Here is a 20,954-nt window from a genome sequence, read left to right on the forward strand (position 1 = left end):
CGCCCCTCCCCGGGGCCTGAACCGGAAGTGGGCCAAGGCGGGCGTGGGAACCGGCGGGCCGCGTTGCCCAGAGCAACAGACTAGCTCCGCTGGGGCGGGGTGGGAGCAAAGCCGGTCGCCCGGGCAACGGCCTGTTGCCAGGACAACGGGCGGGGCTGACGCACAGACGCAGAGTCCCCGCGGGGCAAGCTCGCCCCGGGCTGGGTCGGTGCCCGGGACCCCCGACCCGGACCCGGGGTCCAGCGGGCTGGAGAGAGGGCGGCCGGTGGTCCGTGCGCCCACGCTGGCTCCTCCCTCCCCGCATCTGGCCCTTGGAAACGCCGGTCCCCTCTTCCCTCTCCCCGTTCTTGCCGGAGGGTGGGCGGAGGCTGCCCGCAGCCCTCGCTGCGCCCCCACAGCCCGCTCGGCCTGTGGGTCTCTCCCGCGCAGCCATGCTGTCTTCACACCTCCTCTCGCGACCGGCTCCTGGCCCCAAATAGGCGTCTCCCCATCTCCATCTGTCTCCCCATCCGTCTGTCTCTTTCCCGTGGTCTGGCCTCCGACTCCCGGAGTCTCTCACCCTCCCTCCGCCTGCGACCCCTCCCTGCCTCCGGCTCTTTGTCTTCTCCGCTCCTGTCCCGCGCCTCTACATCCCGATCTCCCCGCCGCTGCAGGCTCCCACCCTCCCACTCTCTGTTGCTCCCTCCCAGGGCTTGCCCTCCCCCCCCCGTTCCTCCAGGGATGGGAATGGGGACGGGGCTTAGGGAGGGGGTTCCGGCAGCTCCTACCTGCTCGGCAGCTGGACAGGACCCTCCCGGAGACGCGGAGGCGCCGGCCCCGCCCGGACCCCGCCCCCCGCACGTGGGCGGTGGCGCTGTCCCGGGTGCTGATTGCGGCGGGCGCGCGGCTGAGCGGAGCCGGGACCCGTGCGTGCGTGTGCGCATGTGTGCGAGAGAGAGAGAGAGAGAGAGAGAGAGAGAGAGAGAGAGAGTGTGTGTGTGTGTGTGTGTGTGTGTGTGTGTGTGTGTGTGTGTGTGTGTATGTGGGTGAGGGAGTGTGAGTGTGTGCCCGTGCTCCATCCCGGGGAGGCGGAAAGCCCGCCCCACCTCCACCCGGCCATCTCCATGGCGCACACAGATGTTTATCCCAGGGCTTCCTGGTCCAGTCGCTGGACATCCACACCGCTCCCCACCGCCGCAACACACTCGCACACGCACCCGCACACACACACTGTACAGCCCTAGGAACTGGACGCCAGGACCCCCGGCTCTAGGACCCAAGAGACCCCCTCTGGAAAGGCAAGTATTCAGATACCCAGACTCCCCGTGTCTCGGCACCCAAGTCTCCAGCGGTCAGCCCCGGACATCACCCTCTAAGCTCCCCTAACGCCAAGCCCAGGAGGCAAGCCAGGGTCCCAGTTTCAGGGATTCCCTGCCACACTGCCTAGACCCTGGACTCAGAGGCCTGGACCCAGCCTTCTCCCAGACTCGACTACTCAAGCCTAAATTTTTCAGGTGCAAAATTGCGGGTCCCTCTCGTGCCCTCCCTCGGACACTAGGACCCTTGCCTCTATGCCTGGGTATCGGGGCCCACCCCCATGCCACCCCAGTATTGTTTCCAGGCCCCGAAATCTACCGGGGCAAACGTTCTGGAAGAAGAGTGATTTAATAAATTATGGGATAGAAGGAAGAATACATGTAGACAGCAGGTGCAGGGAGACCTTGGACAGGGGACCCCCCCCAACCCCAGATGGAGGAAGATTGATTTGGTTTCCAAGTAAAAGTAGGGCAGGCAGGATCCAGAATTCCAGACCCCAATTCATTTATTCCTTTCCTTTCCCCTTCCTCCCTTCCTTCCCTCCCTCCCTCCTTCTCTCCTCAGAATCCAGGTTCCAGCCTGTTTTCTTCTCACGCCTGGTCTCCCAGCTTCCACCTCCCTCAAAGAACTGGGAAATCCAAATACCACCCCCTCCTCCTTCCAGGAGCCAAGAGTCCAGGTCTGCAGTCCCCACGGGACTCAGGAGCTGAAGCCCCCAGACCCCTTTCCCCTGGGGAGACAGGCATTGGGCCCCGGTCCCTCCTCCCACAGGGCCCAGGGGTCTGGGAGTCCAGCCTTCTGCTCTTCCAGGAATCCAGGTACAAGTGGGGATGCAGAATGTGGGGATATTCACCTGTTGGCTCAGCCCTTCCCCCCACCGCACTCAGACCTCCAGCTTGTGGGCGCGGATGGCATCTGCGTTCTCGTAGATGAGGTTTGCCACATTCTCGTATATGGCTTCCTTCTCCACCAGAGCTGAGGCTGACTGCTCGAGGAACCGCAGGAGGCACTGGTGCAGGAAGACGTACTGGGTCTAGGGAGGGGGCCGGGGAGTGAGGGGCGCCTCCTGGGCTGGGCTACTTTGACCCCCAGGGTCCCCCAGGCCCTGCCCCAGCCCCGTGTCCTGGGGGGCCTGTGACACCTCCGTCTGCACCATCAGTGGCCGGCTCCCTCTCATCTTCCTCACGAAGTCAAAGGGCCCCACGAGGCCCTCGCTCTGCAGCTGCCGGAGCAGAACATCCAGGGCGATGAGGGTGCCTGTGCGGCCCACGCCAGCACTAGTGGGGGGCAAGGAAGAGGGTCAGACTGCCGGGCGGGTCAGGGGGAACCCGGAGCTTGGAAGGGAGGGAGGGCTGTTTATGGAGGATGACTACACCCAGCCTTGAGCTAGTCCCCTGGCTAGACCCCATGCTGAGTGCCTCACAGGCCCTTTCCGCCCCCCCAAGCCTGAGAAGTGCGATCTGTCAACACACTCATTGTGCAGATGGGCGAGCCAGAGCAAGGTGAATTCACTCAGCTAGTAAGCAACAAAGTTGGGATTCCAACCCAGGAAGGTGAACTCTGAGCTCCTCATTTCTAAACTCCTTTCAACATATAATTAGCCATTGTAATGTAAGCAATCCTGTGACATTTATCTATTTATTTATTTGAGTCAGGGTCTCACTGTGTCACCCAGTCTAGCACACAGTGGTATAGTCATAGCTCACCCCACAGGCTCAAACTTCTGGGCACAGGCAATCCTCCCACTTCACCTGCCTGAGTAGCTAGGACGACAAGGACACGCCGTCACACCTGGTTAATCCTTAAATTTTTTGTGGGGGAGTCTTGCTATGTTGCCCAGGCTGGTCTTGAACTCCTGGGCTCAAGCGATCCTCCTGCCTTGGCCCCCCCAAAGTGCTGTCTTCCTAATCTGCTTCATGTGCATGCTTCAGCATGTGCATCCCCAGGGCCCATCTAACCCCACTGTCCAGGTTCCAAGGGGTTGGTTCTCTCAAGGGAGAGGGTTCCGGGTGGGCCCTCACCTGCAGTGCACGATGGGGGGGCCTCCCTCCACCACCTGGTCCAGCCATTGCCGGAGCTCCTTCCAGAAAGCCAGCAAGGGTTCCGGGGAGTGGGGGGCGCCGTGATCTGGCCAGGCCAGGTAGTGGAACTGCCGCACGGACAGGGTCTTCTGTTCCTCCACCTGGAAGGTGGGAGGGCTCACAGGCTCTAGAAAAGTATGTGGGGGGCGGACTGGGGGTTCCTTGGGGTGCACTGTGGCTGCTTGGGGGAGTGGGTGCAAGGTCAGAGTTCACAGAGCGTGCCTGTGTGCAGTGTGTCCCGGGGACCGCGGGGGGCTGTGTCAGGGCTGGCGGGACCCACCTGGAGGAGCTGAAGGTCTCGCACCGTCCAGTTCTCCGTCACCTTCTCGCTCACCAGGGTCACCCGCAGGTGCCCGTGGGTGCAGGGCTGAGTGTCCAGGGGCCAGTAATGCTCACACTTGACCTGGAAGAGGAGGCGGTCAGGGAACGGGCCGCCCCTCAGCACTCTGGCACTTCTGTTCAGAGCGGGGGGATCCCCCCTGTCCTAGCAGGGGGCCACCAGATGCAGTCTCCCACCAGCTGGAAGGACCGCCCCCCATCCCCGGGTCAGGGTGATCCACCTCGTGCCCTGCATGTGGTCGGGGAGCCATCCCCTCAAAGGCAGCTAGGGTCACATTGGAGGAGTTGCCGAGCCCGGGGCCGGCTCTACACTGGCTTATGTCTGGGGCAGGCTCATGGGCTGGGACCCAGGGGGCTCCCTCACCCGGCCGGACTCCACACAGTTGGTCAGCATGACCAGGGTACAGCTCTGCTGTTCCCACACCAGGCGCCAGAAGTCACCCACGGTCTGCGGCAGGGGGCCCTGAGTCGCGATGAACTCCTGGGGGCTCCAGAGACCCTGGGGAGGGAGCAGGCAGGTCAGGGGGGCTTGGGGTGGCCCCTCCGGCCCTTACCTCCCCAGGTGTGCTAACATCCCTCGGGACCCACCCATGACCTTACAGGTATGAAGCTGGCATTGATGTAGTCGGAGCCTGGCTCCCCGGGGATGGGCTTCAGGGGCACGCGTGACCAGTCATCTAGGGCAAGAGGCCAGCATCAGTGACAGCAGAGAGCAGAGGGACCCAGAGATTGAGACCCAGGGACAGAAGTCATGCCAAGATGCAGAGAGATACTGGGAGCTATGTAGGGATGAAGAGGGAGGGGTGGAGGGAGCTCGGTTGTGGGGAGTGGGCCAGGAAGGCGCTCAAGGGAACCCACAGGGCTCAAGGGGACCCACAGGGGAGGAGCCATGTTTTCACAGGGGTAAGAGAGGGGACCAGGGGTGGGGTGTTGACAGGATCAGGGCAGCGAATGAAGGCAGCGGACACTTAAGACTCACAAGGAAGCACGTTTCTGTAGCGGTTCTTGGTCATGTTCTCTAGGGCTGAGGCTATAATCTGAGGCTGGTCATGGCTCTCCAGGGCCAGTTGCTTGGGGCAGAGGCAGAGAGGAGTGTGGGGTGTGGGATTTTCTTTGCTTTCCCTCGAGGACATCCCCCACGTTTCCCTTACACCCCAGAATCCTACAGCACCCACAAAACTAGAACATGTGTGTGCCACCACCCCGTGGGGCATCTGGGGGTATTTAGGAAGTCAGGAGACTTATTCAGGCAGGCAAGAGAGCAGGAGTCGGGGCTAGACCCTCCCGGTGGAAGGGGGAAGTTACTCTTTGGTTTAAGATTCCATTGAGTTGTGGCCAGCACAGCATGGTGGCTCAGCCTGTCATCCCAGCACTTTGGGAGGCCAAGACGGGAGGATCACTTGAGCCCAGGAGTTTGAGACCAGCCTGAACAACATAGCAGGACCTCGTCACTATTAAAAAAAAAAAAAAGCCAGACACGGTGGCTCATGCCTGTAATCTCAGCACTTTGGGAGATCAAGGTGGGAGGACTGCTTGATCCCAGAAGTTTGCGACCAACCTGGACAACATAGCAGGACCTCGTCACTTTAAAAAAAAAAAAAAGCTGAACGCAGTGGCTCATGCTTGTAATCCCAGCACTTTGGGAGGCCAAGGCAGGAGGATTGCTTGAGTCCAGGAGATTGCGGCCAGCCTGGACAACATAGCAGGACTTCGTCACTAAAAAAAAAAAAAAAAAAAAAGCCAGACACAGTGGCTCACACCTGCAATCCCAGCACTTTGGGAGGCGGAGGCGAGAGGATTGTCTGAGTCCAGGGGTTCGAGACCAGCCTGGGCAACTTGGTGAGACCTCATCTCTACAATAAATCAGCCAGGGATGGTAGTGCATGCCTGTGTTTCCGGCTACTTGGAAGGCTGAGGCAGAAGGATCACCTAAGCCCAGCAGGTTGAGGCTGCGGTGGCTGGGAGCGTGCCACTGCACTCCAGCCTGAGTGACAGAGACTCTGACTCAAAAAAAAAAAAAAAAAGGTTCCAATGAATTGGAAAGGCAACCATGCCCGTGACTTTCTGCACACTCGAACAAGACTCATGTTGCAGCTTTTGCTTAATCCCGAAGGGTGTGGAAGGTCTGGGTGGCGTCTGGGCTCCAGTCCTCACCCCACCTGGTACTCTTCAGCAAAGCCACAGTTGCTGTCCTTCTCATTCTTCCTGACATGCTCCGCAAAGTCTTTGGCCAGGATGTCCCCTGGGAAGCTAGGGGTGGGGAGAGGAGAGAAAAGATGGTAACCTTGAACCCTGTGCTCTTGGGATACAAGAAAAGGCATTGTTTGCTTGTTTTCAAGAATTCGTCTCACTCTGTTGCTCAGTCTGGAGTACAGTGGCACGATCACGGCTCTGCAGCCTCAACCTACTGGGCTCAGGCAATCCTCCCACCTAAGCTTCCTGAGTAACCGGGACTACCACCATGCCTGGTAAATTTTTAAATTTTTTTGTAGAGATGAGGTCTTGCTATGTGGTCTAGACTGGTCTCAAACTCCTGGGCTCAAGCGATCCTCCCATCTCAGCCTCCCATCGTTGAGATTACAGGTGCGAGCTACCATGCTTGGCAAAAGGTATGATTTGTCCAGCGATGCCACTCTGGAATACACCCCAAGGTAATGGCAGAAAGTTCTGGGATTATAGGCCCCTGAAACCTCTCGCTCACCTGAAGACCATATCCTTAGGCACTGCCTTCTCTTGTCTCTTCTTGTTCCTGGGAAAAGGACATTGGGATGACAGGCTCAGGGAGTGAGGCTGGGAGCAGGGGTTCTCCTCCTCCTTCCTCCGACCTTCACCTTCCAGACAGTCAGTTCCACACAGAGTCTCACCTCTTCTTCAGGAAGAAAATCAGCAGGCCCACCAGTAGGAGAAGCAGGAGGACGCCCATGATGGCTCCGACGATGACCCCTGCGGGAGAAGGCACAAGGGCCCTTAGAGGCTGGGCTTGTCTGTGGACCCCGTCTCCATTCCTCCCAGCGGTGGTCAGAACTCCCGAGACAGACACTGATGCCAGTGGGGGAATGGCCCGGTCAAGGCCATCTCCTGCCTGGCCACACCTGCCCCTCCCAGGACCTGGGCCAAAGGCAGGTGCCCTTGAACATCGTGGGTCCGAGTTGCACAGGTCCACTTAGATGTAGATATTCTCCTGCCTCAGCCACGCTGAGACAGCAAGGTCATCCTCCTCCCCCCACCTTCCTCCTCCCTCCCTCTCTTCCTCCTCCCTCCTCCCCCTGTTCCTCCCCTCTCCCTCCTCCTCTCTCCCCCTCTTCCCTCCCCCTAGCCCTATCTTCCTTCCCTCTCCTCCCCCTCCTCCACTCCTTCCTCCTCCCTTCTCCTCAGCTGCTAGGTGCCAGGACCAAAAAGATGATACCTGGATGGTAAATGATCCACTTCCACTTGGTGAGCAGTAAATAGATTTTCTCTTCCTTATGGTTTTCTTAATAACACCTTCATTTCTCTAGCTCACCAGTATATGATACAGTGTATAAGCCACATGGCACACAAAACATGTGTTCATTGACCAGGCATGGTGGCTCACACCTGTCATTCCAGATCTTTGGGAGGCAGAGACGAGAGAATTGCCTGAGCTCAGGGGTTCGAGACCAGCCTGAGCTACATGGCAAGACCTCATCTCTACAATAAATCAAAAAATCATTCGGGCATGGTGGCACAAGTCTGTAGTCCCAGCTACTTGGGAGGCTGAGGCGAAAGGATCATCTGAGCCCAGCAGGTTGAGGCTGCGGTGGCCGTGTGCATGCCACTGCACTCTAGCCTGGATGACAGAGTGAGACTCTGATTCAAAAAAAAAAAACCAAAACAACAACAAAAAGCATGTTATCAGTAAGGCCAGTAGTGGGCTGTTATGGGGGAGGCAAAAGTTATACATGGCTTTTCTTTTCTTTCTTTCTTTTTTTTTTGAGTCGGGATCTCACTCTTTTCGCCCACACATGATCGCATTGCAGCTTACTGCAGTGTCAGCTTCCTGGTCCTCCCACCTCAGCCGTCTGAGTAGATGGGATCAGAGGCAAGCATCATCATGGCCAGCTAAATTTTTTTATTTATAGTAGAGACAGGTCTTGTCAAGCTGGCTAGGCTAGTCTCAAACCCCTGGTTTCAGGTGATCCTCTCACCTTGGCCTCCCAAAGTACTGGGATTACAGGCGTGAGTCACCACGCCCGGCCCTAGAATGTAACTGATGGTGCAAAAATGATGCTAAGGCCACTACCATGATATATAGTCACAACTTTCCAGAGTCTAAGCTCTAAGCTTCATTACATGCCCCCTTTGATAAATATAAAATGACAAAGCCACACTGGAAAAAGATTTGGCAGTTAAACGCAGTTACTGTGTGATCCAGCAATTCCGCTCCAGGGTCTATACCCAAGATAGATTCTTTTTTTTTTTTTTTTGAGTCGGAGTCTCACTCTATCACCCAGACTGGAGTGCAGTGGCCGTTCCCAGCTACCGCAGCCTCAACCTGCTGGGCTCTGCGATCCTTCTACCTCAGCCTTCCAAGTAGCTGGAACTACAGGTGTGCACTACCACATCCAGCTCATTTTGATTTATTGTAGAGACGAGGTCTCGCCAAGTTGCCCAGGCAGGTCTCGAACCCGCGGGCTCAGGCAATCCACTCACCTCAGCCTCTCAAAGGCGTGGGATTACAGGCTGAGCCACCAAGCCCGGCTCCAAGAGAGATTAAAAACAACCGTCCAAACAATAACATGTACACGCATATTCACAACAGCTTTACTCATAGTAGCCAAAGAGTAGAAACAGCCCAATGAATCCGTCAACTACCAAATGGATAAATGAAACCTAATCCATTCACACAGTGTAATCTTACAACTCAGTAGAAAGGAGTGAATCTGTGGTTCATGGTTCTTCATGAACAAACCTCGAAAACATCATGATTGGTGAACACAGCCAGGCACAAAAGGCCACACAGTGCAAGGTGCTTTCTTTTTCTTTTCTTTTTTTAAATTTAGGCTCTCATTCTGTTGCCCAGGCTGGGGTACAGTGGCACAATTATGGTTCACAGCACCCTTGACCTCCTTCTGCCTCAGCCTCCTGAGTGACAACAAGTGCGCACCACCATGCCCCGCTAATTTTTTAAATTTTTTCTAGAGACGAGAGTCCTGCTATGTTTCCCAGGCTAGTCTAGAACCCCTGGGCTCAAGAAATCCTCCTGCCGGGCTCGGTGGCTCAGCCTGTAATCCCAGTGCTTGGGGAGGCCAAGGTGAGTGGATTGCCTGAGCCCGTAGGCTCAAGACCAGCCCAGGCAACTTGTTGAGACATCGTCTCTAAAATAAATAAAAAATTAGCCGGGTGTGGTAGCGTGCGCCTGTAGTCCAGCTACTTGGAAGGCTGAGGTGGAAGGATCGCCGGAACCCAGTAGGTCAAGGCTGCGGTGGCCGGGAGCGTGCCACTGAGCTCCAGTCTGGGCAACAGAGTGAGACTCTAACTCAAAAAAAGAAAAAGAAAAAGAAAAAGAAATCCTCCCACTTTGGCCTCTCAGCATGTTGGGATGACAGGTATGAGCCACCACACCCAGCCAAGATGGTATTTTTATGAAATGTCCAGCTGGGCTCGGTGGCTCAGCCTATAATCCTGCGCCTTGGGAGGCTGAGGTGAGTGGATTGCCTGAGCCCGCGGGTTCGAGACCTGCCTGGGCAACTCGGTGAGACCTCATCTCTACAATAAATAAAAAAATTAGCCTGGCGTGGTAGCGCGCACCTGTAGTTCCAGCTACTCGGAAGGCTGAAGTGGAAGGATTGCTGGAGCCCAGCAGGTAGAGGCTGCAGTGGCCAGAAGTGGCCACTGCACTCCAGTCTGGGCGACAGAGTGAGACTCCAACTCAAAAAAAAAAAAGAAATGTCTAGAATAGACAAATCTATATAGACAGAAAGTAGATTAGAACTGTAGATGAGGAGCTGGAATTAAGGGGTGATGACTAAGGGCAGTGGGTTTTTTGTTTGGGGTAATAAATATTCTAATTTTTTTCTTTTTTTGAGTCAGAGTCTCACTCTGTTGTTCAGGCTGGTAGGGACATGCTCATGGCCACTGCACCCTTGACTTGCTGGGCTCAGGTGATCCTTCTGCCTCAGCCTTCCAAGTAGCTGGAACCACAGGCATGCGCCACCATACCTGGCTAATTTTTTGGTTTATTGTAGAGACGAGGTCTCTTCAAGTTGCCCAGGCTGGTCTCAAACCCCAATCCTTTCGCTTTCACCTCCCAAAGTGCTGGGATTACAGGTGTGAGTCACTGGGCCCAGCTTGTTCTAAATGTTCTAAACTGGCTGCACGATACTTTGAATGTACTAAAGTTATTGAATTGTACATTGAAGTGGATGAATTGTATGTTATGCGAATTCTATTTAAACAAAGTTGTTGTAAAGGAAACAAGAAACAAAAGACAAACAAACATAAACATCCAGTGGATTCTCCCACAACAGGCCCTGAGGGGGTCTCGGCTCCCTGGCTGGAGCAGCTCTGCTCACCTGTACTCTCCGTGTGACAGGTCACAGGGGCAGATGGGGCCCTCATTCCGTCCCAGACAGTGATGATGGTGGCCTGATAGGACTCAGCCGGCCCGAGACCTGATACGGACACGCCACGCCCACAGGACGACCTGTCCGGGGAGTCCCGCTGCCCGCCCACCTCCAGCTCGAAGACCTCATAGCCTCCGGAGGGGCAGGACCAGGTCAGGATGACCCCATAGCCCCCCGAGGCGCTGACGCAGGAGGTGATAGTGACGGCGTTTGGGGCTGGGAGAAGGGAATGAGAAGAGTCAGGAGGGACCATCCAAGGTGGCCTCCACTCCCACCCCCACCACGACCACTGGTTAGGCCAGTTCTCTGCGACTAGCCCATCCCTCCCATCCCCAAATTAAAATATCTCATTTTCTGTTCTCCTCTGATGGACACAATTAGGTCCACTTAAACTACAACTCCCATGAGGCTGTGGGCTCGCTCTGTCACTGTAGCTCATAAAGTCGTGCCCCATGGCCTAATGGGATTTGTAGTCCTGTCATCTCTCACGGGCTCCCACACCGCAAGGCCCCTGCCCTAAGCCCCGCCCACCAGGGAAAGGGAGCACCACCCACCAGGGAACAGGAACCCCACCCACCAGGAAGGGATCCCCGCCCACCCGGGGCGGGGCATCTCACCTGTGGACGCATGGTGGCTCCGTGTGGAACTGGCCACATTGTTCCTTTCCGCCCACACGCTGAAGTTGTACAGAGTCCCGGGTTCGAGAGCCTCCACCTTGTACCAAGTCTCGGTGGTCCAGTCAGCGGATAGGTTGAACCTCTCTCCTTGAGGACCTCTCTCCTTGGGGACCAGCTGAGGATGTCCCCCGCTGGCCCACTGGACCCGGTACCTGTAGAGCTGGGAGTAGGGGTCTGCGGGAGCCATCCACTGCAGGGTGACTGAGTGGTTGGTCTGCGTCTTGTTCTGCAGATCCGTGACCTCACTGGGAGCTGAGAGGTGAGGACAGAAGCCTGAGAGGCTGTGTCCTCAGAGACCCTCTGTCGAGCCTGCCCGCCTCCCCCTCCCAGCAAAGATGCCCCAGTTATCCATGGCTCCAGGGACTAGGAAGGATGAACCACAGAAAAGAGCCCAGACGCCCAAGGACTGTGGCTCCGGGATCTCTTGGGTCCTTTCTGTCCCGACTCCCTACCCATCACATTGCCCCATTCTTCCCAAGTGGACGCAAGTCCCCTGAAACTACAACTCCCATGAATTCTTGCACCCCATGTCACCGTAGTTTATGGAGTCTTGGCCCTGTGGCCTGATGGGATTTGTAGTCCATAATTTCACAGCCCTAAAAGTTTGACCTCCCCATATTGTCTCTCCCAAGAGCAGTCTGCACAGGCTCCCTTCTCACATGAGACACACCATGTTTCCAGAAGGAGCTGCCAACTTCATCCTTTTTCTTTTTTTTTTGAGTCAGAGTCTTACTCTGTCACCCAGGCTGGAGTGCAGTGGCGCTTTTACAGCTCACCACAGCCTCGACCTTCTGGGCTCAGGCGATCCTCCTGCCTCAGCCTCCCAAGTAGCTGGGACTACAGGTGTGTGTCACCACCACAACCCAGTAATTTTTTTTAGAACACCATCTAGCTATATTGCCCAGCCTGGTCTTGAATTCCTGGGCTCAAGCGATCCTCCTGCCTCAGCCTCCCAAAGTGCTGGAATTATAGGTGTGAGCCACTGCACCTGGCTCCAACTTTAGTCTTTTTAGCCCAAACGGCCAAAGGTTAAAGAGATCCCAGTTCCATCCCTCTGTGTCAACCTTGTCCTAGAATTAATTCTGATTCCTATCACGCATGGGACTCACTATGTGGAGGCTGAGAGGTGGGCCCCCTTGGTAATTTAAATCTGTGGTGCCAGTTGCTGACAGTCACCCAGGGGAGAGCTTTGCCAGCTTCCGAGAGGAGGTGCCAGACAGTCACGGCCCTCCCCAACCCCACAGTGCCCATTCCCACAGGCAGAAGAGACCGACCCCATGGTTTGGAGGCCCTGGTTGTGGGGGAATGAAGACCCTAGGAATGGGACAAGGTTCAAGCTCCCATGAGGCTGGAGTGCAACGGCCACCCCTCATTTCCCAGAAACTCTGAAGTCCCTCTGTTTCTTCCCTTCCCCCCTCTCAACAGAGCAGGTCAAGACCGGACTGAATCTCACCGGTGGTTGCCATGAGGGTGCTGGTATCGCTGACGACATCATTCCTCGATGCCCAGACAGTGAGGTTGTACAGGCTGCCAGGCTCTAGCTTCTCCAGGATGAAGCTGGTGTTCGGGGTGCTTAGGGTCCCGGGGCTGGCAATGCCTTCCCTGGCCCACGAGACCAAGTAGGTGTAGGGCGGGTGACCCGCGCCCTGGGGGGCTGTCCAGCCCAGGGCGATGGAGCTGTTGGTCTGGTCTCGCACGTGGAGACCCGTCACTGGGTTGGGGACTGGCGGGAGGAGCAGAGAGTCAGGATGCCCACGTCCCTACGTCCAGAGCCCAGCGCAGGAGATCTTTGGGGCAGAGCCTGTCTCGGGGGAAGGTATGTCCCCTGTGGACTTGGGCAGGGGGAGTCATGGGAGACCCGGATTAAAGACCCGGGTCCCAGGCCCCAAGTAGTCACCATCTTTGCCAGTTCTTCCTATTATTATATTATTTTTTTTAGTTGGAGTCTCACTCTGTCGCCCAGGCTGGAGCGCAATGGCATGCTCATGGCCACCCCAGCTTCACCCTGCTGGGCTCATGCGATCCTTCTGCCTCAGCCTTCCAAGTAGCTGGGACTACAGTGCATGTGCTGACACACCCAGCTTATTTTTTGATTTATTGTAGAGACAAGGTCTCACCTAGTTGCCCAGGCTGGTATTGAACCCGTGGGTTCAGGCAATGCTCTCACCTCAGCCTCCCTAATTGCTGGGATTATAGGTGTGAACTACCGTGCCCGGTTAATTTTTTTTCCCTTAAAGAGAAGGTCTTGCCAATTGCCCAGGTGGGTCTCAAACTCCTGGACTGAAGTGATCCTCTCACCTTACAGGCATGAGCCGCTGCGCCTGGGACTTAGTAGATATTTTCTGAGCATCTGCTGGCCAGACTGTGTTTAGGATCCTCTGAGGATACCTCTAGACTGGTCAGTTAGAATAAAGAGTGTTCTTTAATCCAACAGGGATAGAAGCAACCCTTCCCTCCCCACTGCCCGGCCACAAGATGGGGTCTCACTCTGTTGCCCAGGCTTGGTACAGTGGTCCAATCACAGCTCACTGCAGCCTCTAACTCTGAGCTCCAATGATCCCCCTGCCTCATCCTCCCAAGTAACTGGGACTACAGGCGCATGCCACCATGCCTGGCTAATTTTTATTTTTTGTAGAGATGAGGTCTTGCTGTGTTGCCCAGGCTGGTGTCGAACTCCTGGGCTCAAGTGATCCTCCTGCCTTGGCCTCCCAAAGTGCTGGGATTCCGAGTGTGAGCCACCATGCCCAGCCTTGCGGGTTCATCACCTCTCACCTTAACAGAGGGCAAGCATTGAGACTTCTCACCTGTGGCGATGTTGAGGTTCTTCCTGGAGCCAGGCACTCCGTGCTTCACTGCCCACACAGAGAACGCATACGACGTCCCGGATTCAAGTCCTTTAGCTGTCACGCTAGTGTTCGTTGTGTTTTGGGGCTCAGGTCTGCCATCACTTCCAGCATGCTCGACCCAGTAGGTGTAGCCCCCAGTGTCTGGGTCCTCGGGGACCATCCACCTCAGGGTGATGGAGTTATTGGTCCGATGCTCCAAAGACAGATTTCTCACTGTGCAGGGGGCTGGAGAATCAGGAAGAAGATGCCGTGTGCAGGGTGCAAACGCAGTGGGGACCAGCGGGGGGGATTTGGGGCCCTCGAAGTCCCCTGTCCACCTCAGTGGCCACTGCCCGTAGGTGAGGGGTGTGGGGTCTAGACCAGGGCTTCCCACACATCCAAGTGAGTCTACATCCCGGGGGGTCGTATTCGATGCCCAGGGTGGGCCTGGGCTTCTGCACTCTCTGGGGGACCAGGACACGGCCCACACATGGGCCAGGTGCCGAGTACTGCTCTGGCCTGAATATCTGCATACCCCAAGTTCACAGGTCGAAACTCCATCCCCAGCGGGATTGTTTTAAGGGGAGGGGCCCTTGGGAGGGGATGAGGTCATGGGGTGGAGCCTCAGGAAAGGGGTCCTCGCCCTGAAAGTCAGTCAGGGTGAGGGGTCTGCAATGAGGAAGTTGGGTTCTCTCCCTGCCCAAAACAGGGGCGCCAGCCCTGTGGAGGATGGGGCGACCTCAACAGGGCTTTTGGGTCCATGAAGTGTGAAACTGAGTTTGCAGTTTCATGGGTCTTGGGTAAGGCTACAATTAACAACCACTTGTGGCTTGTGGGTGACGTGTTGGACGGAGGAGGTGGAGAGGGAGCTGGCCACACCAGTGTGATGCGGCTGAGAAACCCAGCTTTCATCTTCAATTGCAACATAGCCGGGAACTAGGAGAAGAGCCAAAGGGTCAGAGTGTCCCCATTCACAGAATCTAATTTCTCTAGTGCTCAGGCCACATGCCTTGGCCCCTATACATGCCTGTTTGGGCAAGAAGACACTCCTTGGCACTATGGTCTACACTCCAGAGAGTCCTAGACCCAGCCATCCCCAGTTTAGAACCCAGAGACACCAGGGGCATTCTTTCCTCATATGAGCAGAGGCTGCCGCAGGACGTGGACTTGAGTGTCTGGCTTGCAGTGGCCCAAAGGGATGATGGGCTGGACAATCAGCCAAGTGCCCCTGCCTGTCCTCAGCCACCCCAATTACTTTCCTTAAAAAAAAGTAAGTGGGCCGGAGACAGTGGCTCATGCCTACAATCCCAGCACTTTGGGAGGCCAAGGTGAGTGGATTGCCTGAGCCCACGGGTTCGAGACTAGCCACGACAACTTGGTGAGACCTCATTTCTACAATAAATAAAAAAATTAACTGGGCATGGTGGTGCTGGCCTGTAGTTCCGGCTGCTTGGAAGGCTGAGGCGGAAGGATTGCCTGAGCCCAGCAGGTTGAGGCTGTGGTGGCCATGAGGGTACCACTACACTCCAGTCTGGGCGACAGAAGACTCGGACTCAAAACAAACAAACAAACAAAAACCACGGATGGCAACTGCCCCTCACCGGTGGCCACATGTCGAGCCTCCTGGGAGCTGTTGACTCCATTCTTTTCCGCCCATATCTGAAACTCATACAAGGATCCAGGTTCGAGTTCGCCCACTGTGACACTGGTGTCTCTGGTGCTCTGGTTCTCATTTTTGTAGTTTCCAATGCACTGGATCCAATAGATGTAATTCGATGTGTTCAGGTCCTGGGGGGCCTCCCAAGCCAGGATGATGGAGCTTGTGTTCTGAGTCACCACCGTCAGGTTCCTCACGGGGTTAGGAGCTGAAAATTGAGGCAGGAGGGGACATTAGCTGTGTTTCCAGCCCTCAGGCTTGCCAGCCCTCCCTCAACCCTGGGCCTGCAGGGGCAGGCGGGTGGCCCAGCCCTGCGCTGGCCAACAGGGTGGCCTAGAGCTCCATGTGGCAACTGAGCTCTCGTGATTTGCCCTGTGTGAACTCAGAGCTGCCTTGAGTGTAAGACCTTGCATCGTGAAGGGCTGATGCAAAATTAGGAAGGCCAACTGTCTCGCCAATCTTTTGAAATATCAGTTACGTGTTGAAAGGGTAATATTCTGGATCAGATGGAGTATCTAAAATATCGCATGAGAATTCATTTCACCTGTTTCTTTTCTTTTTTTTTTTTTTGAGTTGGAGTCTCACTCTGTCGCCCAGACTGGAGTGCAGTGGCCGCTCCTGGCCACCGCAGCCTCGACTTGCTGGGCTCCGGCGATCCTTCCGCCTCAGCCTTCCAAGTAGCTGGAACTACAGGCGTGCGCTACCATGCCCGGCTAATTTTTTTGATTCATTGTAGAGATGAGGTCTCACCAAGTGGCCCAGGTGGGTCTCGAACCTGTGGGCTCAGGCAATTCACTCACCTCAGCCTCCCAAGGCGCAAGATTACAGGCTGAGCCACCGAGCCCGGCTTCACCTGTTTCTTTTTACTTATTTCGGTGTGGATGGTAGAAAATTGAAATTCAGGCCGGGGGTGGAAGCTGATGCCTATAATCCCAGCACTTTGGGGGGCCAAGGCGAGTGAATTGCCTGAGTCTGTGGGTTCGAGATCCACCTGGGCAACTTGACGAGCCCTCATCTTTACAATAAATCAAAAATTAGCCAGGCGTGGTAGCACACACCTATAATTTCAACTCCTCGAGAGGCAGAGGTGGAAGGATCGCCGGAGCCCAGTAGATTGAGGCTGTGGTGCCCAGGAGTGTGCCACTGCACTCCAGTCTGAGGGACAGAGTGAGACTCCAACTCAAAAAAGCAAAACAAAACAAGAAAATTGAAATTCAGGCCAGGCGTAGAGGTTCATGCCTGTAATCCTTGCACTTTGGGAGGCAGAGGTGAGAGGATTGCAGACTGCCTGAGCCCACAGGTTCAAGACCAGCCTGGGCAATTTGGCGAGACCTTGTCTCCACAATAATTTTTTTTAAATATTAGCCAGGTGTAGGGGTGCATGTCTGTGGTTCCAGCTACTTGGAAGGCTGAGGCAGAAGGATCGCCAGAGCCCAGCAGGTCGAGGCTGCGGTGCCCAGGAGTGTGCCACTGCCCTCCAGCCCTGGCGACAGAGTGAGACTCCAAGTCAAAAGGCCAGGAGTTCAAGACCAGCCTAAGCAAAATAGTGAGACCTGACCCTGTGTTATAAAAAATAAAAATAAAAAATTAGCTGAGTATGGTGGTATAAGCCTATAGTTCCTAACTCCTGAGGAGGCTGAGGTGGGAGGATTGCTGGAGGCCAGGAGTTGCAGATCAGCCTGGGCAACATATAGAGACCTTGTGACTACACAAATTAAAAGAATAGAAAGGCATGATGGCATGCACCTGTAGTCCTAGCTACTCGGGAGGTTGAGGTTGATCAGTTGAGCCCAGGAGATCAAGGCTGCCATGAGTTATGATCACATGACCTCAGTCCAGCCTGGGTGACAGAACGAGACCCTGTCTCAAAAACAACAACAACCAGGCGTGGCGGCTCACACCTGTAATCCCAATGCTCTGAGGCCAAGGCGAGAGGATCGCTTGAGACCGGGAGTTCGAGACCAGCCTGGGAAACATAATGAGACCTCGTCTCTACAAAAAATAAAACAATTAGCCAGGTATGGGTTAGCACCTTTCAAGCCCAGGAGGTTGAGGTGACAGTGAGCCATGATCGTGCCACTGTACCCCAGCCTGGGCAATGAAGTGAGATCCTGACTGAAATAAATAAATAAAAACAAACAGGGTCAGGTGCAGTGGCTCAAGCCTGTCATCCCAGCACTTTGGGAGGCCAAGGCAAGAGGATTGCCTGAGCCCAGGGGTTCGAGACCAGCCTGGGCAACTTGATGAGACCTTGTCTCTACAATAAATCAAAAAGTTAGCTGGGCGTGGTGTCTCGTGCCTGTAACTCCAGCTACTTGGAAGGCTGAGGCGCTTGAGCCCAGCAGGTCGGGGCTGGGGTGAGTTGTGATTATGCCACTGCACTCCAGCCTGGGCAACACAGGGTGAGACCCTGACTCCAAAAAAAAAAAAGAAAAGAAAAAAGAAAGAAAAACAAACAAGAGCAACAAAAGTAAGGAACACTGGGATTCTCCTGTGTGGTCTCTGCTGTCCTCCTCCTGGACTCCCAAACCTACCACATTCTCCTGTCTGGCCTCAACCCCTCCCCCTTAAAAAACATAAGGAAGAACATGGATGGCGACCACCCCTCACCGGTGGCTGTAGGTCGAGCCTCCCGGGAGCTGTTGACTCCGTTCTTTTCCACCCATATCTGGAACTCATACAAGGAGCCGGGTTCGAGTCTGTCTACCGTGATGCTGGTGTCTGTGGTGGTGTTCTGGGTGTCATTTCTGCCAGCTCCGGTGCACTGGACCCAGTAACTGTAGTTCAGGTTGTCCGGGCCGTCCGGGCGCTCCCAGGCCAGGGTGATGGAGCTGGTGTTCTGAGTCACCACAGTCAGGTTCCTCACGGGGCCGGGGGCTGGGAAATCAGGAAGAGGATTCAGTGTGAGTGAGGGGTAAACAGTGGGGACCAGCCGAGAGGCTTGCGGGCCCCCAAAGTCCCCAGTCCACCCTCAATGGCTGCTGCCAGCTGGTGCAGGGTGTGTGGTCTAGACCCAGGATTTCCACACAGTCCAAGGTGTTCACAGCCTGGGGACCGGGCTCGACGGTTCTGAGCTGGCAGGGCCGGGATGGGCTGGGATGGGCTGGGATGGGCCAAGATTCTGTGTGTCTACCCAGCTCTTGGGGAGCAGACGTGGCCCACACAAGGGCTGTGCGACAAGTACTGTCTGGTCCGAGTGTTTATGCCCCCAAGTTCACATGTTGAAACCAAATCCCCAGTGTGACCATCTAAGAAGGAGGGGCCTTTGGTGGGATGTGGTCATGGAGGTGAAGCCTCGGAAAGAGGTCACTGCCCTGCGCTGGGCCATGCTTGAGTGACAAAGACCTGGGCCAGCACTGACGCCGGAGTCCTGCAATGTCGGAAATGCTCTCTTGCCTTCCACAGGGTGGGAGATTCCCAGTGGAGATGGGGGAACTGGGAGTCCCTTTCCGATGTACGCGATGTGTGGAACCAAATTGGCAATAGTGTGTGATATCAGTGACCTTAAATTTAAACAGAGGCTAGGCATGGTGGCTCATGCCTGTCATCCCAACACTTTGGGAGGCGGAGGCGGGGGGATCACTTGAGACCAGAAGTTCGAGACTTCATCTCTACAAAAAAATCAAAAAATTAACCTGGGCTGGTGATGTCTGCCTGTAGTCCTAGCAACTCGGGAGGCTGAGGTGGAAGGATTGCCTGAGCCCAGGAGGCCATGGTGGTATGTGATCATGCTATTGCACTCCAGTCTGGGCGACAGAGTGAGGCTCTGACTCAAAAAGTTGTTTAAATAACCCACATGAGGCCAGGCTCATGCCTATAATCCCAGCACTTTGGGAGGCCAAGGTGAGAGGATTGCTTGAGCCCACAGGTTTGAGATCAGCCTGGGCAACTTCGCGAGACCTCGTCTATACAATAAATGAAAAAAAATTAGCCAGGCATGGTGGCATGCACCTATAGTTCCAGCTACTTGGAAGCCTGAGGCAGAAGGATTCCCTGAACCCAGCAGGTTGAGGCTGGGGTGGCTGTGAGTGTGCCACTGCACTCCAGCCTGGGCGACAGAGTGAGACTCCAACTCAAAAAAATAAAAAAAAATAACCACACATGACCAGTGGCTACCCTACTGACGACCAAGGCCTCGAGTAGGAGAAATACCCATCAGGGTGGAGCTGACGGCCTGAGCATCCATGCTCAAGATGATACATTTTGGAACTAGAAGAAGAATCAGAGGCCAGAGTATCCACATTCTGGAATCCCTAATCCCCCGAACTCAGGTGCCATACCTTTGTCCCCATACAGCCCTGATCACTAACAGGGACACACTCAGCCGGGCATGGTGGCTCACGCCTGTCATCTCAGCACTTTGGAAGCAGAGGTGAGTGGATTGCCTAATTTCAGGGGTTCAAGACCAGCCTGGTCAACTTGGCGAAACCTCATCTCTACAATAAATCAAAAAATTAACTGAGCGTGGTGGCACACGCCTGTAGTTCTGACTACTTGAAAGGCAGAGGTGGAAGAACCGCCTGTACCCAGCAGGTCGAGGCTGCGGTGGCCGGGAGTGTGCCAATGCCCTCCAGCTTGGGTGGCAGAGTGAGACTCTGACTCAAAAAAAAGAGAGAGAGAGAGAGAGAGAGAGAGAGAGAGACACTCTGCCCTGAGTAGAGGCCAGAAGATCTCACCCATTCTCTTGCAGGTTCTCAGCCACATCCAACCACCTTCTTCTCAAAACGAAAGGGAACGAAGAAGGGAGCGGATGTGGGGGCTTCTCACCTGTGGCTCCCTTGACTGTTGTATTGGGGCCAGCTACTCCGTTCTTCACTGCCCACACAGAAAAGATATACCAAGAGGCCGAGGCAAGTCCCCCCACAGTGTGACTGGTGTCTGTGGTGTTCTGGGTTTCATTTTTGTCGACTCCGGTGCACTGGACCCAGTAGGTGTACTGGGTGCCCGAGCTCTCGGGGGCCACCCAGGCCAGGGAGATGGAGCTGGTGTTCTGAGTCACCACAGTCAGGTTCTTCACAGCGGGGCCGGGATCTAGGCATTGGGAGGGGTTCCACAGTGAGCAGGGAGCAGACCAGTACCACCCCCATCACCCCAAGCTGTTGCCCTAGGCCTAGAAATGGACTTCACAAGCCCCTGCGTGGGCAGCAGACCCGGAGGGACCCCCAGAGGCTCACGGGAGCCGAGACCCCATCTCTCTGGGGGGCTGTGAGTTCACAGGGGTCACTCACCTTCCGCTCTGGCTCCCAACCAGCTGCACAGGCCCTACGGAGACCCAGGGAGGAGGATCAGACTGGAGGCCCATGGGTCTCCGCCTAGGTGGGGCTGTGGGGTAGGGTGGGCTAGCCGGCCGGCCCCCAGGCCTCTGTCCTGCTCCCATGAGTCACCCCGGCCTGGGGAGAGGAGGGGCCGTGTGGGGCCGGGCGGTGACAAAGGTCACCCCAATGTCCCTCTGTCGTGGGTGGGGGAGGGAGGAGACGTGGCGGGGTGGAGCTCCA

At 55.6% G+C, this 20,954-nt stretch overlaps 1 protein-coding gene across 1 annotated transcript in view; it reads right to left on the reverse strand.

Annotated features, from left to right (window-relative positions):
• Positions 1 to 2,179: 2,179 nt before the first annotated feature.
• Positions 2,180 to 20,954, reverse strand: part of PTPRH (protein tyrosine phosphatase, receptor type H) — a 19,328-nt gene continuing 553 nt past the window's right edge. The window contains exons 2-18 of the mRNA XM_008065085.1: positions 20,688 to 20,721; positions 18,070 to 18,336; positions 15,404 to 15,667; positions 13,782 to 14,048; positions 12,431 to 12,700; positions 10,918 to 11,229; positions 10,250 to 10,516; positions 6,581 to 6,659; positions 6,418 to 6,465; positions 5,876 to 5,966; positions 4,696 to 4,786; positions 4,317 to 4,393; positions 4,081 to 4,215; positions 3,658 to 3,780; positions 3,318 to 3,478; positions 2,438 to 2,573; positions 2,180 to 2,329 (exon numbers count right to left, since the gene is read on the reverse strand). Of these exons, the coding sequence (XP_008063276.1) occupies positions 2,180 to 2,329; positions 2,438 to 2,573; positions 3,318 to 3,478; positions 3,658 to 3,780; positions 4,081 to 4,215; positions 4,317 to 4,393; positions 4,696 to 4,786; positions 5,876 to 5,966; positions 6,418 to 6,465; positions 6,581 to 6,659; positions 10,250 to 10,516; positions 10,918 to 11,229; positions 12,431 to 12,700; positions 13,782 to 14,048; positions 15,404 to 15,667; positions 18,070 to 18,336; positions 20,688 to 20,721 (2,772 nt within the window). The remainder of the gene's footprint in view (positions 2,330 to 2,437; positions 2,574 to 3,317; positions 3,479 to 3,657; positions 3,781 to 4,080; positions 4,216 to 4,316; positions 4,394 to 4,695; positions 4,787 to 5,875; positions 5,967 to 6,417; positions 6,466 to 6,580; positions 6,660 to 10,249; positions 10,517 to 10,917; positions 11,230 to 12,430; positions 12,701 to 13,781; positions 14,049 to 15,403; positions 15,668 to 18,069; positions 18,337 to 20,687; positions 20,722 to 20,954) is intronic.

This window comes from Carlito syrichta, unplaced genomic scaffold (assembly GCF_000164805.1).
Source record: "Carlito syrichta isolate Samal-C Ts95f unplaced genomic scaffold, Tarsius_syrichta-2.0.1 Scaffold308154, whole genome shotgun sequence".
NCBI classification, from domain to species: Eukaryota; Metazoa; Chordata; class Mammalia; order Primates; family Tarsiidae; genus Carlito; species Carlito syrichta.